At 45.1% G+C, this 13,139-nt stretch overlaps 1 protein-coding gene across 2 annotated transcripts in view; it reads left to right on the forward strand.

Annotated features, from left to right (window-relative positions):
- Igf1r (insulin like growth factor 1 receptor) overlaps nt 1–13,139 on the forward strand; it is a 267,729-nt gene that overhangs the window by 203,633 nt on the left and 50,957 nt on the right. For both annotated transcript variants that reach the window (XM_075952901.1, XM_075952902.1), the window contains exons 4-5: nt 3,358–3,509; nt 6,572–6,716. In XM_075952901.1, the coding sequence (XP_075809016.1) occupies nt 3,358–3,509; nt 6,572–6,716 (297 nt within the window). The remainder of the gene's footprint in view (nt 1–3,357; nt 3,510–6,571; nt 6,717–13,139) is intronic.

Genomic DNA, 13,139 nt, shown 5'->3' on the forward strand with positions numbered 1-13,139 from the left:
ATTTTACTCATGTGGCGGCAGTTTCTGTTAGTCAGCTTCTGTTTCTGTGACAAAATACTTTGATTAAAAAAAAGAGAGAGCGAGAGAGAGAGATTGAGCAGGGCCATGGTGGCACATGCCTTTAATCCCAGCACTCAGGAAGCAGAGACAGGTGGATTTCTGTGAGTTCAATGTCAGCCTGGTCTACAGAGTAAACTCCAGGCCAGCCAGGGCTACACAGAGAAACCCTATCTTGGAGATAAGAAGAAAAAAAAGATGATGATGATGATTGGTTTTAGCTCATGGTTTTGGATGTTTTTGGTCCAAGATTGATTGGTTCCATTGCTTGTGGGCATGTATCAAGGACTGACAGACCTCCCAGTAGGCCCTACCTTTATCAAGCCGATGGCTAAGCTATTAAAGGATGGACCTTTGAGGGCACTCTAGAACCAAACAGTCACAGTGTTAGGATATAAAACTGATGTACTAGTCCGCATCTTGAGACAAAGACCAGTGTTTGGCAGCAGGTAGATACTCAGCCACAATCTGCCTTCCTTGGGGGACTGGGAGTAGCCAAGGATAGCTAGCTAGTCAGTGAGCTCACTGTGATATCATCTTTGACCTGCCATTTTATTTCTTCTCTCTACTCACAGGCATTCAGCTGTACTGCAACACACAGTAGAGTGCTAAGTATTCCTAGAAGTTGGTTCTCCTTCCCTGCAGTGCGGTCTTAAAGCACTGAGCCATTGCTCCCTGCCCATTCTCACAGTCTTTTCCATTGTAAAGTAAAACACCACCAAGAAACAATAGCTGTCCTTGTCTCAGCCTTAGAAGCCTGTGTAGCACTCACCTGAAGGTGTTTCTAAAAATGCTGTTTATACTTTGTCGGTACCAGAGTGAAGTTTAGGAAACGCAGACTGTAAATATGTAATCAGAACATGTCCTTATAAAACATTTATAAGTGCTAGATGATACCTAGACATTTTAACAAAGGGGGTGTGGTTCAGATTTTTCTGTTTGAGTAAAAAATGGGGGAAGGAACAAGCATGGCATTACCTTACAGCCCAGTCATGTTGGCCCTGAACGTTTACTGCATATGGTTGTACATGACTTCCTTCGTGGTAGCACCAGGAAGTGAGGACAACTCAGATGCCCTATAAGAGGCAGTCAAGTGTGCTGTGTTACATCCGCCCATGGACTATGACTCAGCAATGAAAAGATTGAGGTTCAAGGATATTAGGCAGTGTGAAGTACACCAATCTCAGAAGTCATGTACTTTATAACTGTATTTATATAATGATCCCCAATTAAAGGTGAGGAACAGTCTAGCAATTCTCAGGAGTTAGGGATAGTGAGGTCTGGGTTAGGCAGAGGTTAGCTATAAATGGATAACAGAAGGGAGGATTTTATAGTGTTGGAGTTGTCCTGGATCTTGATTGCTGTGAGGATTTTGAAAACCTATCTAGACAGATGGAAAAATACACAGAACCCCCACTAGTGGTTGGATTCTTGATTTTAATTACTGTATTTTCATTGTGTGTGATGTAACAACAGTTCTGGAAGTTGGAGAAAGGGTACATGGGTACTCTGTACTGTCTTTGCAATTCTGTGTATGAAGCTGTAGTTATTTCAGTGTGTTTTAGGGGGAGCTATATTGGTGTGTAGTTAAATTAGATAAACAACAACACAAAGAAGGTTCAGACGAGGGGCTGGAGAGATGGCTCAGTGGTTAAGAGCACTGGCTGCTCTTCCGGAGGTCCTGAGTTTGATTCCCAGCAACCACATGGTGGCTCACAAACCATTCATAATGAGATCTGGTGCCCTCTTCTGGCCTGCAGGCATACACGCTGGCAGAACATTGTATACCTAATAAATAAATCTTTAAAAAAAAAAAAAAAGAAAGTTCAGAAGAAAGCCCCTCCCCAGGCAAGAAATGTGAACCATCTTAGTCTCCCTTCTATTGCTATGATAAAACGCCATGACCAAGGCAATTTATAAACGTATATGTTTAATTTGGCTTATGGTTTCAAAGGCTAGAACCCAGGATATGGAGTGTGAGGGGACGCTGAGAGTTCAGCTTGAGTCTTTGGAACCTTCAAAGCCCACCCCTCCCCAGTGACATCCTCCTCCCACAAGGGCACACCTCCCCATCCTTCCTCAACAGTTCTACCCACTAGGGGCTGAGTGTTCAAATACATGGGTCCATGGGGGCCCTTAATATTCAGACACCACAAGATGTTGCTTGTGGTATTATGGAAAACCAACTGTCCCCTACTTTGACTAGCTCAGTCCAGTTCCCAAGGACCCTCTGAAAACCTCAACCACACTCTCCTAACCAGAAATAGAAAGAAGATACCAGAGGACTATTGGTCACCTGTAAGCTTTTAAACAAAACTAAACTGTGTAGTATTTTGAGAAAGGATGAAGGACTTTAGTAAAAGCAGCCCTAATTTTACACTGATTTTCTTTCTCTTCATGAAGTTTTCATAGGCTCTTTTAAGAACAATAATTTGAATGTAATGTTAGGCCACACACCCCCAGTTTGTATCATTTGGTTCATTCAGAAATCGACCCAGCTTCACAGCCCTGATTCTGTATACAGCTAAGATCTCAGAAAGTGTAGCCTCAGGCTTAGCATTTTCTTTGCTGTTTCCTAAATGACGCTCTGTAAGCGGGGAGCACACCACTCCTTCTCGCTCCTGGTGGTGTGTGGCACTCAGGGTAGCATTTGGACCAGGACCTCATTACAGAGCGGAGGAAGTTCCTGGCTTTTATTGTATGTGCAGCAAAACAACATTTGGATCAATTTACAAGTTTCTGCAGAGCACTGTCAAGTATAATCTCACTTGTGCCTGAGCAAGAAAAGAATGGGCCTGCAGTGTGCCTCGTGCCTGTTGGAATCCCTCCCTAGGCTTTATGCACCCTGATGTTGGGAATCTGACACTGCTATCTCTTCCCTGCCTGTGCCAGTTTTCCCAGCCTCCTCTGGTGTGCAGGCCAGGGTCTCATCAGATAGCAGCTCCATTTTTCCAGAGCCCCAGAATGCCTTTCTGTGAGTCTGTCTCTCCCACATGGACCAGCTGGCTCCCCATTCACAAACCTATGATACCCACATGCTTCTTGCATGGATCATGTATTTTGTCTAAAAACAAGCAACATGCGTTCCTCCTCCTCCTTGGTATGTGTTCCCTTCTTGTGGTTGCAGCTTGAATGGCTAGGCCTGTGGAGGGATTCTGTGTGATCACTTGGATGCTTCAGAACGGGTCCCTCATGAAATGCCGTTGTAGTAACAGACAAAAAGCCTTCTTACTTTTCTGTCTTTTTATGTAGGGAAGATAAGCTCAATTGTGTGGTTTTGGTCTACTCTCTCTTCCACAGCATGTACTGTATCCCCTGTGAAGGCCCCTGCCCCAAAGTCTGTGGTGACGAAGAAAAGAAAACAAAAACCATCGATTCAGTGACGTCAGCTCAGATGCTCCAAGGTTGCACCATCTTGAAGGGCAACTTGCTTATCAACATCCGGCGAGGCAGTGAGTATTCCACCCCACCAGACCAGTGGCTGGATCCCTTGGTTTACTGCATTGTTACTCTATCCCTTCGTCACAACCAAAATACTGGCTTAGGAAAACAGCGTGGGATGTAAGTAAGCCTCTTGTGTGACGTCTCTCCCGTGAGTTTCCCTGAAAGATAAAGCCCAGATTGAAAGGCAGCCTGTGTTTGAGCCCTTCGCCCAGAGTTTATTCCTGTAGAGAGGATTAACCCTCAGCTTTCTGTTAGCCACGTCTTACGCAGGAGAGGCCCATCCTGACACACACACAAACCTCAGCAGACACAGACGGATCAGACCCGTGAGTCAGCCTGCTTGAGCTGCCACTGAGTCCACACATCAGTGAGCCCAGAGAGTTTGGCCTGCTTGCGTCTATTGAGACTGAGCAAAGGGAAGAATTTACCAATCTGAGTTTTTAAGAAGTCTTAAAGAATGGTGGATCTCCTGGCTTACTTCTGAGAGTTAGAAAGATATGCTATTGTGTGTGCAGTGATTTTTTTACTCTTTGACTCTTTACTCTTCTACTTTTTTGATTCTTTGGGGGGCCCAGCACCCGCTTCCAAATAAATCCAACATGGATGCTTATTCTTAGTTATGAAAACCCGGCCTTAGCTTGGCTTGTTTCTTGCCAGCATTATCTTAATTTACATTATCCCAACTGCCTTTTCCCTCGGGGCCTTTTCCTTTATACCTTTCTTTACTTCTCCATGGCTTGCTGTGTAACTGGCCCCTAATGTCCTCCTCTTCTTGTTCTGTCTTGCTTCTACGTCTCTTCCCAGATTTCTCTTCCTATTTATCCTCTCTGCCTGCCTCGCTATTGGCTGTTCAGCTCTTTATTAGACCTTTGGGTGTTTCAGACAGGCCAAAAAAAAAAAAAAATCACAACTTCACAGAGATAATCAGATATGGCCTAAACAAAATACACCTTAAAATAATTTTTGCACAACAATGTGCCATCCGCCACTCAAGCTTCAGTCCAAGCCCTGCTGCCTCCCTTTCACTTGCAATAGAGACGGTGTTCGTGGTGCACTGTTTCAGAATTGCATCCATGGACATTAATTCCCATCAGTGGCAGCACAACCCCGCAGTCTTTTCCCCCCCTGGCCTTTTTCGTGATGGTGGTGAGGGGATTGGTTTTTCGAGACAGGGTTTCTCCGTGCAGCCTTGGCTGTCCTGGAACTCGCTCTGTAGACCAGGCTGGTCTAGAGCTCACAGAGATCCGCCTGCCTCTGCCTCCCGAGTGCTGGGATTAAAGATGTGCACCTCCACTACCCAGCTTCTCCTGTTTAGTCTTTGACTGGCAGAGAAAGGCCCCAGATACACCGCCTTCATTGTATCTAATACTGGGGCCTCTGGGTTGAGCTACTGAGAGTTTCATAGGTAGGAAACTATGGGCAGAAGAATTTTTATTGTCTTAATCTGTACTGGTAAATCTTTAGGAGAAAGTTTTTTACTGCTTGAAAGGAAGGTGGTTTATTAATTAATTAATTATTTATTTATTTATTTTTGTGGATGTCCTTTCCCTAAGTATTTGTTAAATGAGTAAATTCTATTCTTGAGTGCGGAGATAATAGATATAGATAATCGTTTGTTTCACAAGCCTTTAGTTTTTATTACCCACCCCCTACGTGTCTACCTTGGAAAGGACCGTGTTCGCCACACAAGAACTATGACCCTTATGATAGCGCTAACCATGTTGTGTTCTTCTTGCTCATACTAGATTTACTGATTTTTTTTTAAAGTTTATTCATCCCTGGGATATATGACTTTTAAAATGCATGAACCCTATTGTTTTATATCCTCCTGTCCTGTTCTGGGTGATAAATGTGATTGGTAAGTTCAGTCCATGAAGAAGTATTACCTGCCAGGTGGGCAGTGGTGGTGGATCTCTGGGAGTTCGAGGTCAACCTGGTCTACATAGTGGAGTTCCAACAATAACCAGAGCGCTTGCCTTGTGGGCATGCTGAGGTCCTAGGTCAATTGCGAGAGAACAAAGCACACAGAATTAGCTGCAGCCACTCTTTCCAGGTTGAACATCCCTTGCCATTGAGGGTAAGGCTTTGTCCTCTACTCTTTTATTTGTATCAAACCAAAGTAGAATCTTTCACTAAATCAACCTTCACAAATCACATACAGTCAAATCCCATTCAGTGGACCTGGCCTAATTTATTATAGTCTTAGATTTTTGTCATGAGCTGAACTGAAGTTTATGTCTCTTATTTACTATGTGAAAGGTGGGTAAGCAAGATAAAAGAAAATTCACTGTTTCTGGGTCCTGTTGTAATAGTGACTTCGCTGCCTGTTTTCTGGTTACAGAAGTAAGTGTGAGCAGAGTAGAAAACTTAAGAGATACAGAAATGATTTCAAAACAAAACAAAACTACTTGCAGGCCAGGTATAGGTGGTGCCCAAGGAGGAGAGACAGGGAGGGCGGTCAGGAGTTCAAGGTCATCTTCAGACACGTAGTTCAAGGGCAGCCTAGGTACAAGAAATCCTGTCTCAGTGCTGGAAAAAGATGAAAGAAACAGTTCCCTGCAGCCATCATTGCTGTAATATCGGAGTTGCTTTCTTCCCTCCTTGGATGGAGTCTTTAACTGTAGGTCCCCAAATCTTAGGAACTCCGGGTACAGCGAAGACTGTTCCCACCGAGACTGGGAAAGGTTTGCCCAGTCCTGCCATGGCACTGTTGAAACAGGGCTGCCTGTCACAGAGCACATTTAAAAGACGGTCCCTCCGTTTGTCAGCTGGGGCCAATTAGCAGCCTGGCATTTCTGATTTCACGTTCTGTTAATCAGCTTGGCAGCTGCAATATCCACCCTCCTAGAAATCTGCTTTCCCGCCTCAGAGGCCTCATCCCAGCGTGCCTGTGGAAAGTGGAGACTGTGTGTGTTTGACAGGGACCGTTGGTCCCACGCCAGCTTTCTCACCCAGATCCCCCAAACAAGACCTGGTTTGCGTTTTCCTCCACACTGCTGTGTCTGAATCCAACTGTAATACGCCACCTGGCCAGAGGAACTCTCAGTGACACAGACTCCTCTTCCTTTAGATAACATTGCCTCAGAACTGGAGAACTTCATGGGCCTCATCGAGGTGGTGACCGGCTACGTGAAGATCCGCCATTCCCATGCTTTGGTCTCCTTGTCCTTCCTGAAGAACCTTCGCCTAATCTTAGGAGAGGAGCAGCTGGAAGGGTAAACCTTCTGTATTCTTCTTTTATGAGTGGGTGTGCTTTTTTTCTCCTTTTTACATTTTAATTGTGTGTGTGTGTGTGTGTGTGTGTGTGTGTGTGTGTGTGTGTAAATGACTGTGTATGTACATGTGTATGCACACACGTGCACATACCTGTGGGGACTCAAAGAGACATAGGGTGTCTTTCTCAGTCATTCTTCATCCTCATTTTGAGACTGTTTCTCACTGAGCCAGGAGCTCACCAGTTTGGCTAGACTGCCTGACCAACGAACCTCAGAAACCGCCTGGCTCCACCTCCCAGGTGCTGAGATGCCTGGTGTGTTAGGTGGATTCTGAGGACAGAACTCCAGTTCCTCCTGCTTGTGCTGCGTGACCACCTGACCATCTGGGCCGTCTCCTTCTCAAATAGAGAAGCATAATAATGACTTGCCAAGTATGGACAGTTTATTTTGTTACCAAGATATTTCAACTTGCTGAGTTTGTGTGTTGGTTAGTTTACAGCATCTGTTTATTGACTAGCTTGCAGGGTTTGTATTATTGATAGAAACTTTGCCTTCTGCACAGAAACGCTTTTCGAGCTGGGTTCTAAAGCAACCATGGTTTCTTGGCAGAGAATAGAAGCTGGTGTTTCCTGCGTGTGTTCACGGCTTCTCTCCAGCCTGTGTGCACCTTCGCTGGCTCCTCTGGACATGTAATACGACTCTGGTGTGGCTCTTAGGTTAATGCTTTGAAATTTTATAACTGTATCAATTAAGGAATAAACAAGAAAGTGATGGGAACATCCTGGACAAGAATGCTTGTCCTTGCTCATGTGTCTGCTTCAGGTTGTAGCCGGAGGCTGTCTTTGTAGCCTCCAGTTTTTCTCAGACCAGCTCTGTCCTAAATTCTGTCTCCTGACACGGCCAGACAGTGAGCAGCTCACCCTGTCCTTGAAAGGCGCACTGTCTTTCCACTGGGAACAGGGAAACTTCAGAAAAGCATCTTCTTCCTCGCAAAACCGAGGCAGGTGCCAGGCACCCAGCCCAGAGTGTCCCAGTCATTCCTGGGCTGTTAGTTCCTGATCACTGATAGTTCATTATTGATTGTGTGCAATTTTAGAATGAGCTGGAATTCGGTCTTTTTCATTATTTGCACCAGCAGCTCTGTGTTCTGGAATCCCTGGCGTCGGTAAGCACTTCTTCTTTGGCAGATTAGTAGCTGTCACATTTGCTAGTTTCTTAAGGATAGACGCTTCCCCCCTTTTCTCAGACTGAGCAAGTGATAGTCATAGAGGAGAGGAGGCTTTATTTTTATTAGGATTATTATGTGGTATCTTATTGTTATGAGTTAACTGAAAGTATCATACACTTAGATGTAGCAGAAAATTGAAGGCCGGCTTTTATTTCCAAGAATATTTGTAGTAGCGTGTCTTTCATTATTTGAAACTTACATGTGAGGTACCGGCTAAGTCTTGGTAAGGATGCTTGTGTTTGGGAAGCTTCTCTGGAAAGCTTAAGGCCCCGCCCTGCTGGCAGCCTTTTAGAAAGTAGGGGAGGACAGGGGAGGCCTGGAGGCTGCTGCCTAGAGGCTGTGTCTGGCTAGGACCGTTGAGATTCTTAATAGTCTTTAGTAGTAGCTTTTAGTAGTCTTTAGCAGTAGCTTTCTCCGGTCTGCCTTTTCTTCAGCTGTGATGAACTCCCAGGCTCTGTTTGAGAGGCCTCCTGTTTTCTCTCCTTGGCTGGATTGTTCTCAGCTCCTTCACTTCTCCCTCATTCAGTGAAGGAAAGAATGGGTTGTGGTAGCAGACAGACAGACGGCGCAAAGCACAACTTTCAAAGAATCTCAGGGCAAAGAAAAGAAGGTGCCCTGGATGTGAATCTGGTGGGCGAGGGTCAGACAGGCTCCTGAGGAGAGCTGACAGCGAAGACTGCCCGCCCTCTGGAACTGGAGGAGCATGGGGGCAAAGACAGATAGTCGGGAAGAGGCAGGCAAAGAATGCCATCCTGGGCCTGTCTTCCAAACAGCGCTGGGGCGGTGGGCGGCGGTAGGATTGCAGGAGGAGATGCTGCACACAGGTGTGGAAGTGTCATTTAGGTAAGCCGTGGGACATGCTTGGCTTTGGAGAGAGGAGCGTTAGAGATGTCTGACATTTAGTTTCAGGGTGCTTTCCTTGTAAGCCAAGGTAACCTTCTCCCCAGTGTTTCCCAGAACGTGTGATGCGTTACAGTTGTGGGGGAAGGGAAGTCCTGCTGTGCCTCACCCCAAATCAGTCAGTAAACCCAGGATAGGGAGAGTTGCAGGTTTAAGCTTGAGTACTTTTTTTTTTTAAGTATTTCTGTATACTTTTGGCACATACATGGCAAGGACTAGAAATGACGACTTTATCCCTATAATTATTCTAATATATATATCCATCCATCCCCAGGCCACTTGTGATTTTTTTTAAGCATCCTTGCTTCAACTCATTATTGAAGGAATCTATTTGTTGAGCCTCTCATATGGCTAGTGAGAACAAAATAAATGCTTCCATTTAGTTCAGGATGATTCTGAAGCCTTTTGTTTTGATGGAAAGGTGAACATTGCCCGTGAGGTACCCTTCAACCTCAGCTGTGTGAGGAAACACCACAGTCCCTCTTACATAGCCTTCTGAGCAGCCCCCGTGGAACACAGTAGTTTATCTGGAGAGTAGTTCCTGGGTTTTCTTTCTGAGCCTTCTTAACCTGGGTCATGCATGTTCATGATGAGTCATTTCTATAAGCTGATTTCCGGGCTGGCGACAGGTGAAGCAGAATTCTACCTGAACACAGATCAGAATGGACAGCCAGAGAACGGTACCCAGGTAGCAGCAGGACCCTTTGGTTTTTCCAGAAGGCCTCAACCATCACTCACTCTGTAATGTGGCACATCTCTAATGCCAACGTTAGATAATAAGAATGTCACAGGAGAGCTCCCAAGGTCCCAATGAGGAGCAGAAGGAGGGAGAACATGAGCAAGGAAGTCAGGACCACGAGGGGTGCACCCCACCCACTGAGACAGTGGGGCTGATCTATTGGGAGCTCACCAAGGCCAGCTGGACTGTGACTGAAAAAGCATGGGATAAAACCGGACTCTCTGAACATGGCAGACAATGAGGGCTGATAAGAAGCCAAGGACAGTGGCACTGGGTTTTGATCCTACTTCGTGTTCTGGCTTTGTGGGAGCCTAGCCAGTCTGGATGCTCACCTTCCTAGACCTGGATGGAGGGGGGAGGACTTTGGACTTTCCACAGGGCAGGGAACCCTGACTGCTCTTCGGACTGGAGAGGGAGGGGGAGAAGAGTGGGGGGAGGGGGAGAGGGGCGGGAGGAGGGGGAGGGAAATGGGAGGCTGGGAGGAGGCGGAAATATTTTTTTCAATAAAAAATTTTAAAAAAATTCTCAGAAAATGAAAAAAAGTTATATTCTAAACAGTAGATGTCTCTTTAATAAAATGTGTAAGTAAAAATTAATAAAGGTTTATTGTGGTGTTAGTCTAAAAAAAAAAGAATGTCATGGGAGTCAGAGAGATGGCTCAGTGGCTAAGAGCGTTTGTTGGGCAAGCGTGATGCCCGCGTTTGAATCCTAACCCCCCAGGTAGTTGGGTATAGCTGTATACACATGTAGCTTCATGTGGTGAGCTAAGACAGACAGATCCCAATAATTTGCTAGTAAGCTGGCCTGCCTAACCTCAACTATGAGCTTTGGGCTCAGTGAGAGGTGGAGAGTAACAGAGGATGCATATCTGCATATGAGGCACACATACATACACCCCAAAGAGAGCAGGGCTTTCCTCAGAAGTGGTGGTGCAGTGCATCGATAGAGCTCTTGGTCTGTGGTGCAGGAATGCCTGCCACCCTGATCTTTAGCAGAACTTGGGGATACCGGGAGGGAATGAAGAACGAAAGTCATGTTTCTGTCGTTTTTGTTGGTTGGTTGTTTTTGTTGTTGTTTTTTGTCCCCCACTGGGTGAGGAATTTGGTGTTTTTCCCTTGAATAAAAGAGAAAATGTTTTCATTATCTGGAAAATGCTCTACTTAGGACAATCTCGGTTTGGAGGCAATCAAATAAGTTAAAAGTTCAAGTTCTTTGATGCTGCCAAGGATTGTTGTGTTGAAAAGAACAAAAATTTCAGGAAGGTGGCTAGTGAGAAGAGGTCTTCATATGTTTAGGCATCTCTACTCGGTTCCATTTGACTTTGGAGACTCGGTTTTTCGCAATGCCTTCTTACAACTCGGGGACTAGACCCTGCTGTGAAGAGACACCATGACCACAGCAACTCTTAGGAAGAAAACATTGAATTGGGATGGCTCACTCACAGTTTCAGAGGTTCAGTCCATTATGATCATGATGGGGAGCATGACAGCGTGCAGGCGAACATGGTGCTGGAGCTGACAGTTCTTACACCTTGCAGGCAACAGGAAGTCAGCTGACTGTCACACTGAGTAAAACTTGAGAAAAGATACCTCAAGGCCTGCCCTCACAGTGACACACTTCCTCCAGCAGGGCCACACCTCCCAATAGTGTCATCTGGGGCGTCCATTTTCTTTCAAACTACCACAGGCCCTAACATAGCCTCATTTTAGCACATGCTTGGGACTTTTAAAATACATAAAATTAATCATGTGACCTGGCAGTTCTAGGCTCTACCTAGAGATTGCAAACGTGCACATGCAAATGTTGTGTGTAAATGCTCATAGTAGCATTTTTCATAATAGCTACCCAAAATAGCCCACTGAATCAAATCCAAGGGTTCGTCAGTGAATGAGTGGATAAGCACAGTATACACAGAAAGATACTACTCAACACCAAAAGGATTGGGTCATGATGGGACATGTAGTACCGTGGGTGGACAGACTAAGGAGGTGCTTGGTTTGGGAACAGATTGGGGGCACTTTGACCTGATGCAAATATTCTGAATCTGGATGATGGGATGATGGTTGGACATTTGTATAAATTTACTGAAGCCCATATAGCTGTATATTTATAATGTATATAACTTATAGTGAGTATATATATATGTATATACACATAATATATACATATAATTTATAATGGTTACAATTTTATAAGGTAAACTGTACCTCAGCAGAGCTGTTTTTAAAAAGCACTACACAACAAACAACCTTTTCTGTGGATCTGTGTGACACTTGGTTTGGTTCTACTTGGATGTCTTATTTCCATACTCGTTGAACCCATGTAGATGGTGTAACTTTGGTCTTGAAGTGAACCAGTACTCTACAGATGGGTTTGAGTGATGGTAGAAATGGCTATGCCCGTGACAACTTGGGTGTGCTGGCTTCTAATGCCCTCTAGAGACTTCTGTCAACAGACAGCAGTAGTGTCTCCTTGTGGAAATGAACAGGAGTTTTACTGGTTGTATGCGTGTCTGTAGGTTTTCTCCCAATATGTCGCTGAGGGGGTCTTGTGTTGGCTGGAGACCCCAGGCTCAGCCCTATGTATCAAAGTGCAGGATTTGCATATTTTCTGGGACTTTGACACTTTAGCAAGGTCATCCTGTACCTTTGTGAGGCGATTCAAAGCTCACAGCATCCTTTTATATTTAGCTCATCCGATTCTTCCCATTGGCCTCAGGGCCAGAAGAGACCAGAACATACCTCCCATGGGCAGCAGAGAAACTGCAGCCCTTGAGAAGCCAAGTAAACCACCCAGAGTTGGCACTTCATAAGCAGTGGAGAGGATGCTCAGGGCTGGTTTCAGTTCCTGCATGGAATGCTCTGTATACCCTGTCCCTGACAGTCTTTCAGGTGTTACTCCCTTTGCAGCATTCAGAAGGGAGGTGGTGGTGCTGGCCTAGAAATGGCGGCCACAGGTCATAGCGAAGTGTGTGCTGTGTGGTTATAATGTGACAGTCCCTCATAGAGGTGACCAGCTGCCCTGGTAGGTCTACACATTGGCGGTGAAACACATCCAGGTAGAGGGGAATTTTTTTTTTCTAACATTGAAAAAACTAAGAGCTGAGGTATCAATCTCAATAAAACCCCAGGGCATCACACAACCCGTAGGAGCCAAAAAAACAAAAAGATTCAGATTTTAAAACTGTTTTGTGAATGTAAAGAGGCAGAGAGCTTAGGAACAATTTATGAAATCACGTTTGCTGAGTGGTTTCCTTAACTAGTCATTTCCTTTAGAAAACAATGACATTTCAAGCACATTAGTGTTTGGAAAGTGTGCAGACAGATCTCCGCCTGGGATCATCTCTTAATTTTCACCTGATTGTAGAAGGATGCCAGGGAAGCGGGGGCTGGAAAGCAAACACCGAGTTTGACAGGGCACTCCCAAGCACTTAGATTATTATTTTGGTGAAGGTTCATATTTTTTTTTACCGTCTGCAGACTCCACGATGCTTGGGTTTTATTGATATTGGTATTCTAGCTCCCAACCTTCTCAACATTGTTTAAAGAAAAAAAAA

This window comes from Microtus pennsylvanicus, chromosome 18 (assembly GCF_037038515.1).
Source record: "Microtus pennsylvanicus isolate mMicPen1 chromosome 18, mMicPen1.hap1, whole genome shotgun sequence".
Classification (NCBI taxonomy): Eukaryota; Metazoa; Chordata; class Mammalia; order Rodentia; family Cricetidae; genus Microtus; species Microtus pennsylvanicus.